At 38.8% G+C, this 22,458-nt stretch overlaps 1 protein-coding gene and 1 long non-coding RNA gene across 2 annotated transcripts; both read right to left on the minus strand.

Annotated features, from left to right (window-relative positions):
* Window positions 1–7,626: 7,626 nt before the first annotated feature.
* LOC118479843 lies at window positions 7,627–9,580 on the minus strand. Its single transcript, XR_004861015.1, has 2 exons — window positions 7,953–9,580; window positions 7,627–7,863 (listed from the first exon to the last, which is right to left on the minus strand). It is a non-coding gene; the product is annotated as an uncharacterized LOC118479843 (long non-coding RNA).
* A 479-nt stretch (window positions 9,581–10,059) lies between these two features.
* Window positions 10,060–15,886, minus strand: LOC110935600 (peptide chain release factor PrfB2, chloroplastic). Its single transcript, XM_022177976.2, has 7 exons — window positions 15,321–15,886; window positions 14,095–14,307; window positions 13,492–13,593; window positions 12,291–12,428; window positions 11,812–12,116; window positions 10,833–10,986; window positions 10,060–10,537 (listed from the first exon to the last, which is right to left on the minus strand). Exons 1-7 carry the CDS (start codon window positions 15,705–15,707, stop codon window positions 10,403–10,405), a joined length of 1,434 nt encoding a protein of 477 aa, XP_022033668.1. The 5' UTR covers window positions 15,708–15,886; the 3' UTR covers window positions 10,060–10,402.
* Between the last annotated feature and the right edge of the window lie 6,572 nt (window positions 15,887–22,458).

The raw sequence follows: 22,458 nt of genomic DNA on the forward strand, positions 1-22,458 counted from the left end.
GTCCAAACGTGAGCCAAAGGATTTGTGCATAGCTTGCCACAACTCGGAAGTAAAACGAGCGTCTCGGTCGGAAATAATGGAAGTTGGCACCCCGTGTTTCGAGACTACTTCCTTTAAATAGACTTCTGCCAAGGTAGAAAACTTGTCTGTTTCCTTAATGGCCAGGAAGTGTGCAGACTTAGTCAATCGATCTACTATCACCCAAATAGTGTCATTCCCGCGTTGGGATCTAGGTAGCCCCGTAACAAAATCCATGGAAATTTGTTCCCATTTCCACTTCGGGATTTCTGGTTGCTGGAGTAGGCCTGCTGGTTTCTGATACTCAGTCTTGACTCTTGCGCAGGTCAAACATTTGCTAACGTATGCTGCTATGTGGGCTTTCATGCCAGGCCACCAGTAAGTGGTCCTTAAGTCGTGGTACATCTTATCTGAACCAGGATGTACTGAATAACGGGACTTATGGGCTTCATCCATCACAAGCTCACGCAGATCCCCGTAAAGTGGGACCCAAATGCGTCCTGCCACATAGTAGGCGCCGTCTTCTTTTCGCTCTAGTCTTTGTCTCGATCCTCACAGGGACTCAGCCCTGATGTTTTCCGGTTTCAGAGCTTCAATCTGAGCATTTCGAATCTGGGTAGGGAGGTTAGACTGGATGGTAAGTTGTAATGCTCGCACGCGCTTGGGCGTAGTGTCTTTTCGGCTGAGGGCGTCTGCCACGACATTGGCCTTGCCCGGATGGTACTTGATGGCGCATTCATAATCATTCAGGAGTTCGACCCATCTACGTTGCCGCATGTTTAATTCCTTTTGCTTGAAGATATGCTCGAGACTCCTGTGATCGGTGTAAATGGTGCACTTGGTACCGTACAGGTAATGTCTCCATATCTTAAGCGCAAAGATCACTGCTCCTAGTTCCAAGTCGTGCGTAGTGTAGTTCCTTTCGTGCGTCTTAAGTTGTCGAGAGGCGTAAGCAATAACCTTGTCGCGTTGCATTAACACACAACCGAGCCCATGGATGGATGCATCGCAGTAAACCACAAAGTCGTCAGTGCCTTCAGGCAACGAGAGAATAGGAGCACTACAGAGGTTATCCTTTAGCTTCTGAAATGCGGTTTCCTGAGCTTCACCCCATTTATAAACCATACCCTTCTGAGTAAGAGCCGTGAGAGGCTGAGCGATCTTTGAGAATCCCATGATAAATCTTCGATAGTATCCCGCTAGTCCCAAGAATTGGCGGACTTCGGTCGGAGTCTTAGGGGTAGGCCAATTCTTTATAGAGTCGATCTTTGCATGGTCGACGTGAATTCCGTCCTTGTTAACCACGTGCCCAAGGAAATGGACTTCTCGAAGCCAGAAGTCGCATTTCGAGTACTTGGCATACAGTTGCTCATTGCGAAGGAGTTCGAGGATAAGGCGCAGGTGCTGTTCATGCTCTTCTTGACTTTTCGAGTAGATCAGGATGTCGTCTATAAACACGATCACAAATTTGTCGAGGTAAGGTTTGCACACTCGGTTCATGAGATCCATGAATACCGCGGGCGCGTTGGTCATTCCAAAGGGCATGACAAGGAATTCATAGTGACCATAACGAGTTCTGAATGCAGTTTTGGAGATGTCTTCATTACGGACCCTTAGCTGATGATAACCTGATCGCAGGTCAATCTTAGAATAGTAGCTCGATCCTTGCAACTGATCGAATAGGTCATCGATTCGCGGGAGAGGGTAACGATTCTTGACGGTAACCTTGTTCAGTTCACGGTAGTCGATGCACATTCGGAACGTGCCATCCTTCTTCTTAACAAAGAGTACCGGTGCTCCCCAGGGTGATGAACTAGGGCGGATAAACCCTTTATCCAATAGTTCCTGTAGTTGAGTAGAGAGCTCCTTCAATTCTGCGGGGGCTAGTCGATAAGGCACACGAGCTATGGGCGCTGCTCCGGGAGTTAGCTCGATTTAGAATTCGACCTGTCGGTGGGGAGGGAGTCCAGGTAATTCTTCAGGAAATACCTCGGGGTAGTCACGCACCACTGGAAAATCTTCAATCCTCTTTCCCTTTTCCCGCGTGTTGGTGACAAGTGCCAAGATAGCGGTGTGCCCTTTTCGTAAACACTTCTGGGCCTTCAAGAAAGAGATAACGCCGGAGATTTCTCCACCTTTGCCACCTTGTACAATGAGGGGTTTGCCAGAACGGCGGGGAATACGAACTGCTTTCTCTTGACAGAGGATCTCAGCGCGATGCTTGGATAACCAATCCATGCCGATAACGACGTCGAAGCTTCCAAGTGTAACAGGGAAAAGATCGATACTAAATGTCTGACCAGACAGTTCTAGTTTGCAGCCTTTGATAACATGTGAGGCCTCGATGTTTCTACCATTAGCTAACTCGACGATATGACGTGAACTTAGTAACGAAAGCGGACGCTTAAGCTTCTTACTAATACGTAGGGACACATAACTAGCATCGGCTCCAGAATCAAATAATACAGAAACATAACGATCATCGAGTAGGAACTTACCCGCCACGACATTGGGGTCATTCCTCGCTTCTCCAGCTCCAATCACAAAAGCCCTTCCTCTAGCACCATTCCCAGCATTATTGTTCTGATTGTTGTTTCCAGCTTCTTGATTGTTGTTGCGGTTCTGGTTCAGTTCAGGACAATTCTTCTTAAAGTGCCCCTCAGCTCCACACTGGAAACAACCCTTGGCGTTCCCGTGATGCTGCTGCTGCTGGTTCTGCCCCACGGGACGTGGACTCCTACAGTCCTTGGCCTCATGCCCCATCTTGTTACATCGTTGACACTGACTTTTCCCACAAGGCCCACTGTGATGTCGATTGCACTTGTTGCACTTGGGGTGGTTACCACGATAGCCACCCTGTTGTTGAGTGCCCTTGTTGTTTTCAGTTTTCCTTTGCTGTGCTGGGGCCTGAGTGGGGTTAGCATCCTTGCTTTGATTTCCTTCCCACTTACGCTTGTTGTCACTAGAAGTTCCGACAGTAGCACTGATCCTTTTGGGCAACCTGCCCTCTTCTACGGCCTGATCAGTAAGTTTGTGAGCAAGTCGAACGATCGGCTGAATGGTAGTGAGGTTGGCTGAAGTTACATGGCTTCGAATTTCTGGAGCCAAACCCTTGACGTACAACTCGATTCTTCGATACATAGGTCGAGACATGTTTGGGCAAAGGGCAGCATAGTCATTTGACAGCTTGGTGTAGGTTTCAATCTCTGACCCAACCATCTTAAGTGCATAGTACTCTTTCTCAAGTTTGTGGATGTCATCCCGGTGACAGTACTCCTCCTTAATCATGTCCTTGAAATCCTCCCATGCAGTAGCATTAGCAGTTTCCAATCCAAACACCTGAATTTGCGCCTTCCACCAAGAAAGCGCGTTTCCTTCAAGCGTAGCAGTAGCAAACTTCACCCAATTCGCAGGGGGACACTCGCAGACAGCAAAGACAGCTTCAACTTTCTCAATCCAGTGCAAAAGACCTATGGCACCCTCAGTGCCGTTGAAAGGGAGAGGCTTGCAATCCATGAAAGTTTTGAAAGTACACACGGGTGGTTGCGCAGGTGCATGCTGACCTGTTCGTGAGAAGCGAAGCGTACAGATTTAGGGATAAAAGGCGATGTGGCGGTAGGATCTAAACATCCTAGGGTAACGAGTTTACCTCCAGGGTGAGCTGCGAAAGCTGCAGCCACCGTGTTAAGCAGGTTAGTGAATTGAGCCTGAGTCATGTTGATGTTTCCTCTTCCACGTCCACTCATTGTCTTCATAACCAGAAAACACAGTATGAGTGTGATGTTGCAAGGTAGCGAGAATGAGATAGAAGAGAGAGGTGTATCTATCTAATTTAGGCACACTGGTACGTATAGCAAAATAGGAAACATAAGGTAAGCAAACAAGTAAACACTAGTCCGAGCTATGAGGTCAAATGTGTTGAGCCTTGCACTTGGAGTGTAGTGTCGTCGCGAGTCACAGGTTATAGTCTGGTTTTTCTCCAAAAAGATTTTCCCCCTTTTTTTAAAACCAAGTTCACTATAACCAATGGCTCTGATACCAATCTGTCACACCCCCAAAATCCACATGCGGAACACCACCGCTTGGAGGCGTGACTGACCAGGATCCAGCCACCAATTATACTGAGCATTGATTAATAGTAGGAATATTTGCTATCCAAAGTAGTTAGCAACATCGTAGTTTAAGTTCGATAATTAGTTTAACAAAACAGCGGAAGCATAAACCAAATAGTTTTAAAGATAGTTCTTAGTTCAAGGTAATTAAACCCAACACACGGGTCTTGACGAACACTACACATCCCCAAGCAGCAGCTCCTGAGTCACTGGTCACCTGCAAAGCATGCAGTAAGGGGTCAACAATAATGCTGAGTGAGTTCACTAGTTGTCCAGTTTTAGTTTACCAAAAACTTAAGTTGTTTAGATAAAGCATTTATAATCACGTTGTGGGGAGCTACCCCATCTGTAAGCTCACTAAACTGTAGATACCGAAACTGTTGACGGAAAGTTGTTGTGCCCCGAGTCAATGTCTATCGTCATTGACCATGTTTCAAGGTCTACTAGTTCACGCCCGATCTCCCCCGGTCACGGTGTGAGGTTGTCAAACCTAATAGCGCTATCAACTAATAACCCGTTCGCCCCCGGCGATTAATCGGTACTGTAAGCAGGGACTTAAAGTGATAGAGTTTCGTTTAGCATGGCTAGTTGTGATTTATAAATAATATCCAAACGTATCTCCCCCGGAGATAGTAATTACCCATTCTGTTTTCCCCCGGAGTAATGGGCCAAAAGTGTTTTTCCCAAGTTGGTAGTTTGTTCGTGTCCCTCCGCGGGACGCATGCTTTTAGTGTGTGAACTCACCTTGGATTGCTCGGCAGATTAGGTTACTTGTCAAACACGTTGGTCACCACGTCCTAACATGGTTACTGGTAAGTCAGGTTTGGTGTACAAGCAATCACGTAAAATCTACACTTAACTAACACGTTGCATGCATACAAGTAAACAGTGGGTTATTGGGCCGGCCCTAACATTTACAAAAGCAAACAGTAACACGTAGTCCAGTCAACAGGTAGCCCATATTAAACACATTATGGCCCAATAACCAAAGTGAACAGCCCAGTCGCAACCAGGTGATCTCGAGTCGCAACCAGGAGGTCTCGGCTTGTCACGCTGTGGTTGCGAGTCGCAACCGTTGCGGTCTCGAGTTGTCATGCTGTGGTTACGAGTCGCAACCGTCGTAGTCTCGAGTCGCAACCGTTGCGGTTTCGAGTTGTCATGCTGTGGTTACGAGTCGCAACTGTGTGATCTCGAGTCGCAATGCTGTCCCTTTCTTGTTCACGTGTTGATTCAGACTTAGTCAGGCTGAATTGTACTAAGCATCAGGCCCAAATCAGGAAACAACCAATAAGGTTTCAACTAACAATTTTCCTAATCTGACCATTAGTAAACCTGGATCAAACATTGCCCTTTTTGAAATCTTCAAACCATATTCAACAAGTTCATCCTATATTCATAAATTTCTAGGGTTTTCATCTTATCATAATCATACATTTTTATGAACCAAAATCACATATTTTAACAAGATCAACATGCAAGAACAAGAAAACATACATTTTGTAACTTTAAACATAGTTCGGTTGGCCATAATCATTCTTAAACCACTATTCTTTAGCCATTTTAAACATGTTATCAAGCTTTCATACATAAGGGTTTACACATATAGTCAAACTTCACAAATCATCCTAAAAAATCATGCATAATACTTCTAACCAAGCACTTTCTAGTTCATAAACATTTCATTCATCAAACATACAAGGCATCTATTACACATATGTAACACTAACCGGTTTGTGAAAAAGGCACCGAATAAAAGGAAGAAACCGAGAAGATGAAGTGTCCGAGTGATGATGGTCTTGACCGAGATTCCTTGTGAGATCCGAGCTTGAACCGAAAGTTGGAAGGGAATGGGATGTTGTTTGGGGTTTTCTAGTGAGAGAGAGGAGTGTTTATGTTTGTGTAACAAATGAGGGAAGTGGGGAAAGGTTTGGGATTTTATATAAGGCTTCAAGGTAGGCTTAGGGGGTTTCGGCCCAAACCGGTTACGGCCCACTCGAGACCGAGTGGCCCACTCGAAACCGAGTGGTTGCGAGTCATGGTCTCGAGTCACTAGTATATACGCGTATACTTATATATATAATACATACACAACACATATCATGCAAAAAGTCATGTTTCCATTTAGTAACATATATATACACGAAGATATTACAAGATGTTCGTTCGGAAAAACCTAGAGTGTCACAAACACTATTTATACGCTGACCGTTAATGCATGCTACGTGTTATTCGATGAATGCTTGTATGTTATGTTAACACAGTGATTGTTGCCTGACACCTTAGCAACGATAGTACTATAGTTTGGACTCAGCACCTATCGTGGACAGGGGTTGTTAAGGGTTTTACTTCACGTGTCCCAGTGGGGATATGTGTTGCGCATTCTACAACTCGCAGTCACGTCTGTGCATATTTCTCTGTCGATAACCTACTTGCCTTCACTTTATACATGTTACATGCTGGATATGCGTAAACAATTTCGAACTCTATTATTATTATTATCAAACTTGTATGCTAACCTTTACACTATGTGTATTGACCTCTATTTTAACGTATGTGACAGGTGCCTAGGATGTTGTGCTTTGCCTACTTTTGTGGAATTAAGTAGGATGGGGTCTAGAAACAAACAAAAACAATTTATCTATTTGAATCTGAGTTGTCGGAACTTTTGATCTGTCTTTGAGAAAACAATGTCTGTAATAACTGCTTTTAGATATATTATGGTATGGGACATAATGATAATTATCCGGTAATTTTAGTTGTTATGGATTTCTCCTGGACAATCTGTTTCGCTCAGTGCCGCGCCCCGATGTTTCCGTCGTCGGTTGGGGTGTGACATAATACCATTGGTAAGTTATGTGTTTTAGTTAGAAGGTTTAGGTGTGTTATGAATTCTTATGTGTAAGAAGGTGTTTGATGTCGTAAACTAGGATTATGATGTCAAAATATTGGTAACTAGTTCACAAGATGCTTCTAGTTGTGTTCGGATGTTCATTTGGTTCTCGGATCGTTTAAAAAGTTAACATTAGTGTCTTGTATGGTATATTGTGTAACTATGTAATTTAATGTTTTCAACACCTTTTAAGCTATTCTGAACATTCTGACGTTGTTTCTGATTATTACCTAAGTTGACAAATGCTGATTTTTTGCTGAATTGTGCTGAATTTTACTGTTTAGTGCTAGTTTCGGGCTGTTTCTAGTGTTCACTTGTCACTCGGAAAGCAGTATTATAAATCCTTACTTTCCTACATAGAGTTCTAGTATAACTTTGGTTCTGGGACTCAATCTGTGTCCTAAACATGCTGTCTTTCTGAGAACTGAACTCCTGTCAGTACTACTAGTTTATCTGATAAGTGTGCTAGTTTCGTTCTGTGCACTGTTTGAACTGTTTCGAGTCGAAATCAATAATAATAGTCATCATGCATCATGAAATATTTTGTGAGTTCTTTAAACGTAATCCATGGATTCATGCACATCATATGTTCAAAATACACAACCATAACATATAAAATACTGTTTACTTTGTACGAAAATTACATGAAAAATGCCAATTGTCACAAAAAAAACCCACCGTCTCCATTTCCCGCATCAACTTTACAAACATGTGAATCACCAGAAGGTATCAAACACATAAACTCCATCAACAAAGCTTGTCCTGGCACTTTAAACAGTCGTTTTAACGTTGGAAACTTTCTTCCTGGCCACAAAAAGAAGCAACTCCAACAACATCCCCAAACTATATAAAAAGTTTGCAGGTGATATAACATCTATAAACTGCATGAAAGAAAAGCTTATAGCAATCAAAGTTGACATTAATATCCCTACCAATGGAGTGTTGAATCACTTTGACCGGAGCTTGAAAACTTCGGTAGGAACCCGAATCCGCCATACTGAGTGTTTGAAACGTGCAACTGCTTAACAATGTTTCGAATAAGCCGATGGTGGATAAGACTTCCCCGATTTCGATCCAGAGTTTTAGCCATTTGCCTGCGATTATTTCAGTTGCAACTCCTAATGATGATGTGTGGATATGAGTCCATTGGTTGATTGTTTCCGTTTTTCCTTTATTTTGTTTTATCACTTTAATCAACTGTTTGTGGTGGCTATGTTGGTGGCGGTGACAGATCTGTTTGAAGATGGTGGTGGACCTCGTGGTAGTGGATCTGTTTTACAACGGTCAACGGTGGTTTTTTTGTTGGTGATCATGACGAAACTGTTTGGTAATGATGTGGTTGTGGTTGTGATGGTGTTTGTGGTAAGGACGATGGTGTTGATGATAATTGTGGTGATAATGGGAGTTGAAAAACTCGGAGATGTGTAAAGATCCAAGAACAGAGGTTCGGATTTAGGGTAGAAACGACTCGAAACTCAGAATGATTGGTGGTTGTTATTGCTTAAAATTTGGGTCCATTTTTTAGACTTCTTTTGAATTTCGATATTTCCAGATTTCATTGTTGATGTTTGAACTACAGTTTGTCTTTGTGTAATGTTTCAGGTCCCTAATTTTACAACATAAACGAAAGCTTGTATTTTGGACTTTCAGCTTTACTTTGCTGCGTAATAGATGTTTTGGATCATTTAGTGGTTATTATTGGTTTGTAATTCGAGTGTATTTAGAGGGTCAGTGACAATGCCTACCACCATACAGTTTTAGTAGTTTTTTTCTTTTTCATAATTTTTGAGTTTTGGTCCTTTCAGTTTCAGTACAATCAGGTTTAATTGTTGTTGTTGGTCTTAATTTTTTGTATGCTTGATTTGTTTCTATAGTGTTGGTAGTGTTGAGCTTATGTTGTTGGATTTTTTGGTCTTTTTTTTTGGGTTATATAGAGCCAGCTGTATGATGTATGACCATGTAAATACTGTCTATTTTGGGTAAATATTTATATCATTTGGTAAATGCCCATTTTTTATTTGTTTAAAAAAAAATTTGCACTGACGGTGTAGATGAAAGAAGAAGGCATATGTAAATTTAGGTCCAATTGTGTGATGGGAGATTCTTACTTTATCACTACCCTGATGAACCACCTATGGGGTGAACGTGAACCCCAGATTAGAGACCCCAAAATGCCTAGGATTGCTTGGTTAGATCACATACCAAAGTGGCAGTATCCAAAGGCTTGATACCTTTAAAAGACATACCTTTGGAAATGGTGGTATGTTTTTAGGAGACATGGCTGTGTGTATATCAAAAGGAACAAATTCGAATATATACGCTCGGTAACCATGATGCACGTGACGCAACACGCACGGGCATTATACATATTTGAATATATACGCTCTGTAACTAGTTTCTTTACTGTTTTTGTTAAATACATTTTCCCCCTGACGACAATATAAAAAAAATAAAAAATTGGAGGGTGAAACTTGCTTGTCAATATAAAAAAAAATATAGATGGAGAATATAATATTTGTATTGAGGATGCTTCCAACTTTACTAAAAATGAAAGGGCATATCCTCTAGTGTAGCCCTTTGGTACAAATATCAAGTAAAACCCCTAACATTTATAGCAATGCAAGAACAAAGAATTGCTACACTACTCATGCAAATAGTGTTTTAGCACACTTGTAGTTTAAATATGTATAGGACAACTATAGGCAGTTGAGAACGTTGTCCTGTTCCTAATCAACTACAAGCTGGGGGTCTCACTGGAAGCAACGTCTCTATTCCTATGGAGTAGAGGCTGTCTACATCTACCCTACTCAGACTCTACCTTAGTTTTGCTATTGGTGAGATTTATTGAGTATGATGATGATGTGTAAATCCTTTTTAGCTTATAATTTTTATACGAGTTACATTGTTATATGTTGAAAGACAGCTGTACTTGCAAAATAAACGAGGATGGCAGAATATATTGATAATTGAAAAATATGTTTACCAAAATAAACTATATTTATCAATTGTGTTCATGATTTATCTATGTATACTAAACAATAATCGCTAAAAATATGTTATAAAATCATCCAAGTCTGCCTAAAAAAGTAAAAATTACAAAAGAATTTTCCATAACATGAAAGAACTATTTCTAATAAATACACACCATCCACATGATTCTGTGAAATATCATTTGAGATAATTTGACATTATTCTAGAATCTTATACAACTAATAAAAAATATTTAATACCCAAAGGTCAACCCAATTTCTAAGTGTGTCAATGAGTAGCAACTGAACGTGATACTGCTTCAAAAGATCACTTGGTCAACGACCCGCGACTGCAGTTAAGCTAACAGATAAGAATTTGACACCCGCAAACCTACTAAAGTTGAACATGTTTCTTATGCCTCGTCATTTTCTTTATCCATGGAGTCGGTAAGAAAGCTCAATATGAAGTCATCGATTTCACCTTCAAGTACTGAATCAGGGTCCGAAACCTCATAATTGGTCCGTAAATCCTTTACCATTCGATAAGGCTGCAACGATGACAGAAAAGAAAGAGGATTAATATCTTACTAGGCACTTCGACCCATTTACCTGCATAAATTGGTCAACGGATTGTGTAACAAAGTCTAACTAAAAAAAAACCGATTTAAGCATGCAAGATCTAACCCGCAAACAAAATCAAATGGGCCAACCCAGATTTAAATATTACACATTTTGACCCAAGCCTGTTTTGATTCTATAGCCACTCATTTTGCCACATTTATAAAAAAGTCAAATGTAGACTCTTTACTAAGCAGATGTAGGATAACGGTTGTAAAAACATACATGAAGTACATACGACCGTATTTGATTGCCCCAACTATTGTCTGTTAGACTCTGTGTATATTGTGCATTCATCTGAGCCTGGCGAGCCATCTCCTGTTGATCCAACCGTGATTGTAGTACTGCCATTGCAGATGCCTTGTTCTGGTGTTGCGACCTAAAATCAAATATAAAACGATATGTAGAAGCTGTAACTTTGACCCATTGATTTATGAATGGGTCGATAAAGGTTGTATACCTCTATTGCATCTAAAATGAATAATTTTAGCTATAAGTGGAACATGTCAAATGGGTCGGAGGAAATCATCCAAAGCCTCATTTTTAGTACATAAAATTACAACCTTCTAAATTGGTTTATCATACTATTCAGATTACCAGTGCAAGAATCTTCTACCTGTAATCATAAATTTTATTATTTACTAAAACCTTTATAATTTAAATAAGAGTAAACTTCCGTTTTGCTCCCTGTGGTTTGGTCGTTTTAATGGTTTTGCCCCAATCCTTTAAAAATAGCCATTTTACTCCCTGATGTTTCTGTTTTGTCACCAGTTTGCTCCCCGGCTCTTAGCTCAGTTAAATCATTCAATAAAGAGAAAGTTGTGCGGCGGGGAGCAAACTGGTGACAAAACCGAAACATCAAGGAGTAAAATGGCTATTTTTAAAGGATTGGGGCAAAACCATTAAAATGACCAAACCACAGGGAGCAAAGCGGAAGTTTACTCTTTAAATAATAAACATTGTTTCCATAATTCCATGCCAACTAAAAATGACCCATATTAACACAAGCCTGTTTTATTCAAAGATTTAGATTATTAATGAAAAAACCTTGTATCTATAATCAAGATTAATGAATTATTCCGTTATTAAAAAACTTTATACTTATAAAAACATTGCTTGCGGGTTAACACGGAACGACCTAATGTAACACCAACCTCTAGCAGTCAACAGTTGGCAAACTGAAGGGAAATTGTGCAAATTATACCTTTCATTTTGGCATGAAGCGGTGATTCCAGTAGGTATGTGAGTTATCCTTACAGCACTATCTGTAACATTAGCATGCTGACCACCGGCTCCTCCTGAACGGTATCTTTCAATTCTCAGATCCGCTTCATTGATTTGAACATGGTGAGACGCATCACCTAAAATGGGTGTTACGGCAACGGCGGCAAACGAAGTGTGGCGGCGCTTGGCACTATCAAAAGGTGATATACGAACCAGGCGGTGGGCCCCTACTTCTGCTTTTGCATATCCGTATGCATATTCACCGTCTACTTTAAGTGTTGCCCTCTGATACAAAAAAATCAAAGAAGACCATTAACGCACATATTTCGTCACATTCCGTTATCATGTTTGGTTGGCATCTACATATAATATGAGTTTTCTAAAGAATTTTATATAACGTAATGTGGATATGGTGTATATTAACAAAGGAACGGACAAGAGATCATGCAAGTTAAAAACCTTAATTCCTGCAATCTCACCACGCATTTCATCCACAACCGTGACTCCATATCCATGGCGTTGAGCCCACATTTTATACATTTGCATCACCATACCTGCCCAGTCCATGCTCTCAGTGCCACCCGCCCCTGCTTGCACCTAAAAAATCATACTCCATTAATAAAAAGGTTTTATGCCATAAGTCAAAAAAACTTGTCACACACCATGGCCATGAGGGACGGCAATGGGTCCGGTATGGCTAATCCCATACCCATACCCGGTTGTAAAATCTGTTCCCATACCCGGCCCATTACCCGTCGGGTATTGGGCATACCTGCGGGTATTTTCATGTATATATATAATATATTTTTACTTTCCTTTATAATTTTATATTTTAAAAATCAATATATAATATATTAAATTATGATAAATAACATACATATCACCACCATAATAATATTTGATATATTTAAAAATGTCAATATATTATAATATTAATCTCAAAAGATAATTTGGAATTTCATAGCATATAATTGATATAAATATGAATAATGCCATCAAAATATACATTTAAAATGAAAAGTTTATTTTTCAAATATATAAAGCTACAAGAATATGAAACATTACAAAACTATAGTTAAAGGAAAATAAATATAAAACTTAAAAGTTTTGGGGTATATATTTCGGGCATTTTTGCCATCCCCGGCCACCCGAGAATCCTAAAAAATCTTTGGGCCCCAGGCGAGTAGTAAAAATCAAACCTTAAAATATATATTTTAAAAAAAATGTATAGAAAATAGCTTAAAATGTATTAAAAATGCTTAAAATATATAATGAAAAATAAAAAAATCTATACAAACCGCAAGAACTTGGTCAAAAACAATTCGAATTCAAAATATTTTTATACACTTATCATTATTATTCGAATACAATGTTAGAAATTAAATTTACACGTTTAAATTTACATGTATTCGTAAATATTGAAAATTTACACGTGTAAGTTTCTCATTTACAGATGTGTAAATTTGTTGTATTTAACAAATTTACACATGTGTAAAAATTTTAATAAGGGTGATTTTGAGAGGAGAAATGAATACAAAAAAATCCTTTTTTCTAAAAATTCCGAGCCCTCCGCAGATTTGGGCCTCGGGAAGCCGGGCCTGTCACACACTCTTTGGGCCCCAAAACTCATTGCATTTTGCAAATACAATAAACAACAAACCTCTATGTAACAAGAGCAAGAATCATGCTCCCCGGCTAGCAAAGCTTCAAGTTCCTTCTCTTTCACGCTTTGTCTCATCCTTAATAATGCTTTTACGGATTCCTGTACCACAATAAACACAAGTTAAAACAGTGTCATGATAAAAATTCCACTCTAAATTTAAATGTAAGACATAACAATAGTTGTATGAAATAAACAAAATGCATAATATATGTTAGTTTGTATGTATCCCGCATCTAGGGCCGTTACAACTTAAACGGAGTCAAATATTTTGTTAATTTCAGGAGTATATCAAGAAACACAACGGTCAGGTTTTTTTTGTACTAGGAATTCAATAGGAAAATGATAAGACAAAAGACTCGATTTTCTAACTGTCAAGAATAACTGTTTGCTAACAAAATCAGACTCCATATTTAACAAATGGATTATCACTGAAGATAACAGCTAGATGTAGCAATTTTAACCCATTCATATACAGCTCAGTCGATTTCGATTGTGTTTTATATCTGAGAGATAATATGGTTTAAGCTTTTAAAGATTTAACTAAAAAAAACTGGTAAAATGAGTTGAGCAGAAAATCTAAAACAAAATTTGAGGGCCAACCGATTCTAAATCAGGATCGTTCTCTTCATGAGCAAGCTTGATCATGTCAATATGGTCGATTAATTCTTGCTCAAGACCGTTAACTTCCTTCATTTTGCCCATGAGTGAACCGTGCTCACGGCTTATTCTCCCTGCATGAACAGGATCATCCCAAAGGTCTGGCTTTTCCATTTGAAATGATAGCATCTCCAATCTTACTTTTAACTGTGTCCACTGCCAGACACAAAATAACACCATTACATATCATCAATAAAAGAAACTTGGGAATTTGATCATACAGAAATAATCGTGCCTTCCTTAACTGTTTATACCGAGGCGTACAAAAGGCATGTGTGGCACACGTAAAATGGGATTGAGGCGCACCTCTTGTACATGGCAAGTTTTGTATATCAAGATGCTGTACATTACCTATTCACCCTTTTAAGTTGCTCATACAGATTATGTATACATTAAACCATATACAAAGCTTATTTATATCCAAATTCTGGTACACGATGCTACAAGTTAGTGAGACCTTTGCGCCTCAACTCAAGACCCTTTCGCCTCCATGCGCCTCACCTCACGCTTTGTAAAACTAAGCCTCTAACATAGTATTTTATAGAAAAGCTAACACACATGCCCTCTAAACATACTCTAAATTTACAACAATGTCCATCACGGAACTAAAACCCTCACCCACTTAGGAGGAACATCTTTACTACATCTTGATGCCCCTAGGCTACAAGCCCTTTTGTTAGCCTCTAACATAGTTACCAATTTTTTTTCTCACAAATTTAATGTTCATTGGGTTCTTAGGCTATCCGTAGTGGGGCGCCACCTCCCGGCGTGATCAAGCATAACGCCCCCATAGCGCCGCCAACAACACTACGGCGGGCGCTATGGGGTGGGTTTTTTCTTCCGGCGTGATCTCCTTCGCGGCGTCATCTTCTCCAACATGTTTCCCCTACTCACACACACATATATATACATACATATGTATGTATAATTGAAAGGGTTATATAACCCACTTACCACTACACTCTGTTTTGATATAGCGCCGCCCCATAAAGCCCTCTCTTACGCATTTCGCCATGTGTCGCATAACGCCCCCAAATGGGCTTTATGACTACACATAGTATTAAATAACAAGCCAGAAATGTGAGTCAAAATAACAATTTCACCAAAATTCCTAATGAAACCTAAAGTTATCAACATGACATAAAAACATACTTATATATATAATATACCTGCAATCGTTTCTTGATCAAACGAATCGATTGAGCAACTGCAGAAGCATGGCTCTTCCAATCACTCTCACTCTCATCAAGAATCGCCCATTGATTAGCAACAATGTCATCTACAGTAAGCCCATCAGAGGTCGCTACGGCTGCTTGACTACTAAATGGCAGCGTATTGATCAAGCAAGACCCACATGAAAAATTCAATCTTTTATTCAAAACTGAACCAAACCCAGATGCATTCTTCGATAAAGATTCCAACCCAGAAACGTGATTCTGTTGTTTATTGGTGGATTGGAGATCGGATGAAGATTGGAAAAGCGTGGAAAAAGATTGGTAACGAGACAATATGGAAGATGATGTTCTGTATGACCTTCGAAATATGATTGATGACATAATTCGTTTTGATTGCGAAGCTCTTGGCTTCAGATTGGAGGCTTTCTTCAAGCTCGCAAAACCCCCCAAACTATTCTTGGAAAACAGGGTTTAATGTTTTGAGGAGTGTACTGGGTTGACCCTTTAATTTGTTTTGTTTTTTTTTTCGAACAACACTTTTCATTCAACACACCCTTAGCAAGCTGCTAGAAACGGGCATTTTTTAGATTTATATCGGTATTTATAAAGATTTTGTGAGAAGGGTAAGAAATAATTTACATTTGATCTAATGGTTGAGATCAATAGGGACCAAATTGTAAAATGTGTTTTATTATTTTGGACTGATTTGATATATGTAGGGGTAATAAAGTCTTCATATTCATTTTGAAAAAGGAAACCGTATCAAAAACCCTACAAAATCGCGATTCACTCTGTATCATCTTTTTCTCCACCGTAAAGATTTGTCTCTGTCAACCACCGTGGTAGACATCCTCGCACCAGGTATCTCCGACATAGGTACGTCAAACTCAGGTGGGTGTCGGGTGGTTGGGTTCGAGCAGGAGAAAGTTATCCGGCAAGGTAGTGTCCGGTGGTTGGGTTTGAGCGAGAGAAAGAGAAAGAGAAGAGAGACTGTAGAGAGGCGGCGCCGGCCACCTCCCCACGATGGCGGGCGGCAGTGGTGGTGCCGGCAGTGGAGAAGAAGATGATACGAAGATGTAATGATTATTGAATGGTGTTATATATGTGCTGAATGGTGTTATATTCTTTAATAAATGGTGTTATATATGTGTTGAATGGTGTTATATACTTTATTAAATGGTGTTATATATGTGCTGAATGGTGTTATATACTTAGGGTATGTTTGGTATGGGGTAATGGAATGGACGGGGGAATGGAATGGATGAGTTAATGTAATGTATGAGGTAATGGAATTTGGTTACCATATGTGAATGGAATGAACAATTACTTTTTGTTGTTTGGTATGCGAAAAAAGACGAAGGAATAAAATCAGATGACAGTGCTCAGTGATGGGCTATGATGGGGCGTGGTGCTAGGTGTCAGTTGTAGCGGCAGTGGTGGTTGGCGGTAGCGGTGGATGACGGTGGAGGTAGGTGGCGGCGGTGGCGATGGTGGTGGCATAGGTGATCGGAGGTGGTAGCAAAGGTGACGGTGGTCGGAGGTGGTAGCGGTGGTGGCGGTGGGTGGCGACGGTTGATAGCGGTGGCGGCGGTGATCGGAGGTGGCACTGGCAATGGTGGCAGCGATGATCGAAGGTGGGTGGTGGCGATGATCGAAGGTGGCAGTGGCGATGGTTGGTGGCGGCGACGGCGGTGGCAAGGATGGAGGTGGGTGGCGGCGGTAGGTGGTGGCAGCTATCACACCCGCTCGTAGCGGAAGCGCGAGGTGTGATCTGATCGGTTCTCATTGCATAACAATATAAGTGAACATACTAAATGAATAAAATAAGCTCAATGCCATTGCCATAATCGTTTCAAAAGATGCGCAACATACGTTAAGTGTATTGATTACAAACCATCAAATGAAAATAAGTTGTCATAGTTTCATACATCAATATGCAAGATATAAAATGTTAAGGCTTTGACCACTATATTGTCGCAAAGAGGCGGTATATAACAGGCAAACCCTTCAAAAGGTGGCATGGAGTCTTGATACTTGTTTTCTTGTCTGAAATCCCCGACATGGTCCACTAATTCTGTGAAATACATGTTAAGTTGAAAACATCAACAAAAGTTGTCGAGTTCATGCAGTTTAGTTGTATAAGGTGTATCTGTAAAATGTGAGTTGTATAAAATGTATTCGTAAAATGTGAGTTGTATAAGATGAATCTGTAAAATGTGAGTTGTATAAGATGAAAACCAGTATGTAAAGATGTAGTATGTAAAGCGTCAATGAAATCGTTGATCATTAATGTTTTGCAAGGACATTAATATGTGTGACGAAATAGGAAGCAATCCAAACCTAGACGATTTTGTGTCGACTATCCTCGACTGGGACACAAACGCACTCTTCTGTATGGGTCCACGACCAAGAGTGGGGCTCGCCAAAATCCATTAGATGTAACCCTTTGTACCTAGGTCTAAATTGGATTAATGGTGCTTAGTTGTATAACCCTATTCGCACATGATCTATGGTGTTTCATTCCTTGACTTATCATACTATTGAACATGTATTTTCCCCGATAGTTGTAAAGTTGAAAAGCATTTAAAATGAAGAGGGGACATGAACTCACAGAATTGTGTTTCGTAAACTGTATATAACTGTAACCTCACTTGCAGTTGTCTTGAATTGTTTCACAGCCTACAAAGGTCCTAGATTTGTTAGACACTTCGGTCTTTGTATTGACTCATGTACAAGTCTTCTATCTTGAATATGTATTAAGATAGAATTGTTATCATTGAATTGTGTATTAGATGTATGAAATGATAAATTGTTCAATATATATTTCGCTAAATATATATATTCTTGTATCTTGTGAGTTGTATTATCGGATCAAGTCTTTTTGACTTCGTGTTTCGTATGAATAAATTGTATATGTATACTTCTTGACTTCGTGTCTCGTATGAATAAATTGTATATGTATACTTCTTGACTTCGTGTCTCGCACGAATAAACTGTATGTGTATGAATGTGTCTTGTATGAGTAAACTGTATGTGTATGAATGTGTCTCTTATGAGTAAACTGTATGTGTATGAATGTGTCTCGTCTGAGTAAACTGTATGTGTATGAATAATTCCCATGTATGGGCATACTTGTATAATTGTATTTTCACCAAGTGTTGGTGATGTAAGTGAGTATATAATTGTACACATAGGAATACGTATATCCTTGTATCCATTATACGCTATCTCGTATTCTTAAAATAAATATATTTTAAGATATGTTTATACGAATGTATATCACTTATGCTTGGTAAAGGTATGTATAATGTTTATCTTAAAAATAATCTATTTTTAAGATTAGTTCATGGAAAATATATAATTTTAGTGTGTATTGAATGGTTTCGGGATGGGTAATGTGGAGTTTGTATGGTTATCTTAGCTTGTAAAGGACCATCAAGTTGTAGACAGGTCTTCAGCACAAACATAATCAAACATAATGCTGGACCTTCTTACTATATCATAACTTCCATTCCTGCCCTGTTTTTTATGTGATATTTATTAACAGCATTTCGGATTGTTTCAACATTGTGATATTATTTATTGCGTGTATTTTTATTCAAGCTGCCTAGCAGGTGGGGATGATGGCCGATCATGGGTAATGGGTAGGTGGAAAATTAAATTAGAGAGGTGGAAAATAAATAATGATTTGCGAGTAGTGATTTTTTTCGGTGTATACAAAAACGGATGTAAAATAAGAATAAAAGTAGGGCTTGATCATTTATCCCACGTGTATATGTTTTTGAAAAATGAAAGAATTTTTTATTTAATTTTAATATTATATCGCTAGATTACTTTTGATGAAGACGTAGTAGCGTCTTTACTAATCCTAACTGTTTACAAATAAATATTTTACAAGTATATTGTTTCTATCAAGTGATGGATTTCACGAAATCATAGCATATGGAATAATTAAAGTAGAAGTTTAAAAGATTATAAGTTAATCAACTTCTCTAAAATTATTTAAATATATTATTTGAGAATTAGGAGGAGACAAAGTGGAAATTTGTATTCACTCTAGCATGATTAATGTATTTAAATGTTATTTGGGAATTAGTATGCAAACTATTTATCTCTGTTTAGCGTCATTGTCACAACACCACTTTCACCATCATTGGCACCACCGTTTCTTTCTATGGGTTCTTTGTCGTCGCCAACAAACCACCACAACTACTCACTGCTACTAACGTGCTTAAATAAATTAACCTTAAAATTACCGTTAAAAATAAAAATTACCTCGTCGCGAAGCGCAGGTGCGTATACACACATACACACACAAATTATATATGGTTTATTCTTATCATTTAAGGTTTAAATTATATTCCCATCCTGGATTGTCATCTCTACCGCAATGCGCAAGATCCACACTATTATTACTATATAAAGCATTTCCTATGCACAAAATGGTAAATTCTCATCAAATTTTAAGATGACATATGAAGGGTCAAGTTAAAATGACTAACTACGAGTTCCCCGCTGCAACTACGAGGCAACAAAATAGACAAACCCGCCGCAATGGACGGGCTTTTCCACTGGTCTAGAAATAAAAGACAACGAAGAATTTAAGGATTAAACTAATAAGAGAAAAGAAAGGGCGGGAAAACAATTTTGAGAATACATAGAAATATGACACGTGTCCCCATGTGTTTACTTTATTATATAGTACTAGCGGTAAGACCCGTGAGTAAACACGGGTGGTTTTTAGAAAACCATGCATAACACATTATTAAAATGTAAGAAGTTTTTATTTATATACAGATAGACACATCTAAGACTAACATGGCTAAATTTATTCTTCTAATATCAACTTTTAGAATTACATTATTGAAAACATAATCCTGAATTTTAACATTTTGTATGCATTCAAGCTAGTATCATGTGCAAATGCCACGGTCCACAAGGCTACCGTACAAAACCTAGACTTGCCTATCAACCGTGTTTTTTTATATTATTCTTCTTTTAAATTTCTAATGTGTAATTACTTTTCTGTTCACTGTAGTAAACCACCTATCCAGCAGCAACAACTTATTTGGTTACAATTTACAAGTTTCACTATATCAATCAAATAAATATAATGTGAATTCTCTACCAAATCATGCATCACCAATACATCAAATCCACCATAAACACTGTTAGTCAATATAGTCAAAACAGAACTAACTTCTAAGTTCTAACCATAACGTCTAAGTTTTAGAAACCGTTTGTCTACTAAATGGACCGAGCTGGAGAAGCATCAGTGCTTCTAACGGGCCGAGCTGGAGAAGCATCGGATGATCCCTTTTTCTCAGCAGTGAGAACCGAAGATAAAGCGGCCACTGCAGCTGCTCTCTGTGAACCTCGACTCGGTACTTTCGGAGAAGCTGAAAATTTAGTGGTTGGTGATAAATCTGAAGAAGTTCATGCATACATGATGCTGGAAACTCTCTCTTACTTTTATCTAATCGGGTTTCTTTCCGTCTCTCTCTACGAGTTTTAGCTCCTGAATCGTCTCTCTCTACGAGTTTTAGCTCCTGAATCGTCACTTGCAACTTGTGTCACACCCCGACCACGTAAAATAACAAGACGTAAAGGAAACGTCAGGGAGTGTTGTAACAGAATCATTGTTTCACAACCATGGATAAAATAACTTTGTTTTGTTGAATCATTGAAATCTTTGTTCTATTACAACTCAGATAAATACAAATATTATCTTTCAAGTTTTAAAGTCGCTAAGGCACGAGTCCATCCTAAGTGTAGCATGTATCAACAATCATCACAAAGCAGCACCTGAAACATGTGTAAAAATAGGTACATCAGCATAAAAATGCCTGTGAGATACATAGGTTTTATTGATTTAGGATTTATGACTTATAAGTTTAAGGAAAAATGTTTAAGAAAAAGTAGTCATGATCCTTGAAAAAGGTTTTCTTTTATAAATCATACTAAAATTTAGAAGAAATCAGATGATAGAAAATAATAATACATAGGTAATTAAATAATTAAGTAAAATGAGTTTGTATAAAATATATTGTTTGAAAAACAATATTTTGATAAAAAGGTTTATAGTATATGCAAAAATATACTTTGGTTTTAAGAAAGTCGAATAAGTAATATATTAAAATATATTTCAGTTTCAAAATCGTTTACCCAAGTGTACTAAACAACGCCACGGTATGTAATGTGATGAAAACACGTATATATAAGAATTACCAGCGGCGTATCTACCATGTTTTCATCACATTACACCCGTCCCGTTATCTAAACACTAACCAAAACCCAATTGTTAAACAAATAGTATATTAAATATACTTTAGTTGTTAAAAATAATAATTTTCAGTAGTACATTAAAGAGTAAATTACAAGTTTTGTCCTTTATGTTTGTCCCAAATTTCAGGCGCTGTCCTTTACCTTTAAAATTGATGAGTTTTGTCCTTAATGTTTTCAAATCTTGCACGTTATGTCCTTTAGGGCAAACCCAGTTAATTTTTTTTTTGTTAAAACTAATCATGTGCAAGGCACATGAGGGCATTGTTGTAATTTCACCATTTCAGGGGTTATTATGTAAATAATATATATAGATAGGGACTATTTGTAAAAATAAATAAAGATAATTACCTTCTGCTCTCTCTCTCTCTCTCTAACTTTCTGTCTTCTCTCTCTAATCTGGTCTCTCTCATCGTTCCCAGCCACCACAACCACCACCACCATCACCTCCTGCAAGAACATCATCGATTTCCGGCCACCTGAACAAAACCAACCAAACTTCACCCCCTCCTGCAATTTCCGGCCACCTGATGCAATCGATTTGGGACTCGATCAACAAGAACATCATCGATTTAGGGGATGTGACGATAACAGATCTTAGCAAAAAGGGCGTTTGGATCAACAAAAACATCATCGATCTAAGGTCTCTGTTGAAGTTTAATAGCTATTTGGGTAAGAATTTGGTAGAATGAGATCTGGTTATTTTGTTTTTGGTGATGGTGGATCGACAATGGTGATAGAGAGGTTGTGATGGGCGTGACGGTGGTGAAGGACGACGGTCTGATGGGTGGTAGTAGAGGTGCGGGTTTAGGGTGTAAAGTGTTGACTGATTGTTTAGGTGAACAGAGGT

The sequence above is a fragment of the Helianthus annuus genome, chromosome 6 (assembly GCF_002127325.2).
Source record: "Helianthus annuus cultivar XRQ/B chromosome 6, HanXRQr2.0-SUNRISE, whole genome shotgun sequence".
Lineage (NCBI taxonomy): Eukaryota > Viridiplantae > Streptophyta > Magnoliopsida > Asterales > Asteraceae > Helianthus > Helianthus annuus.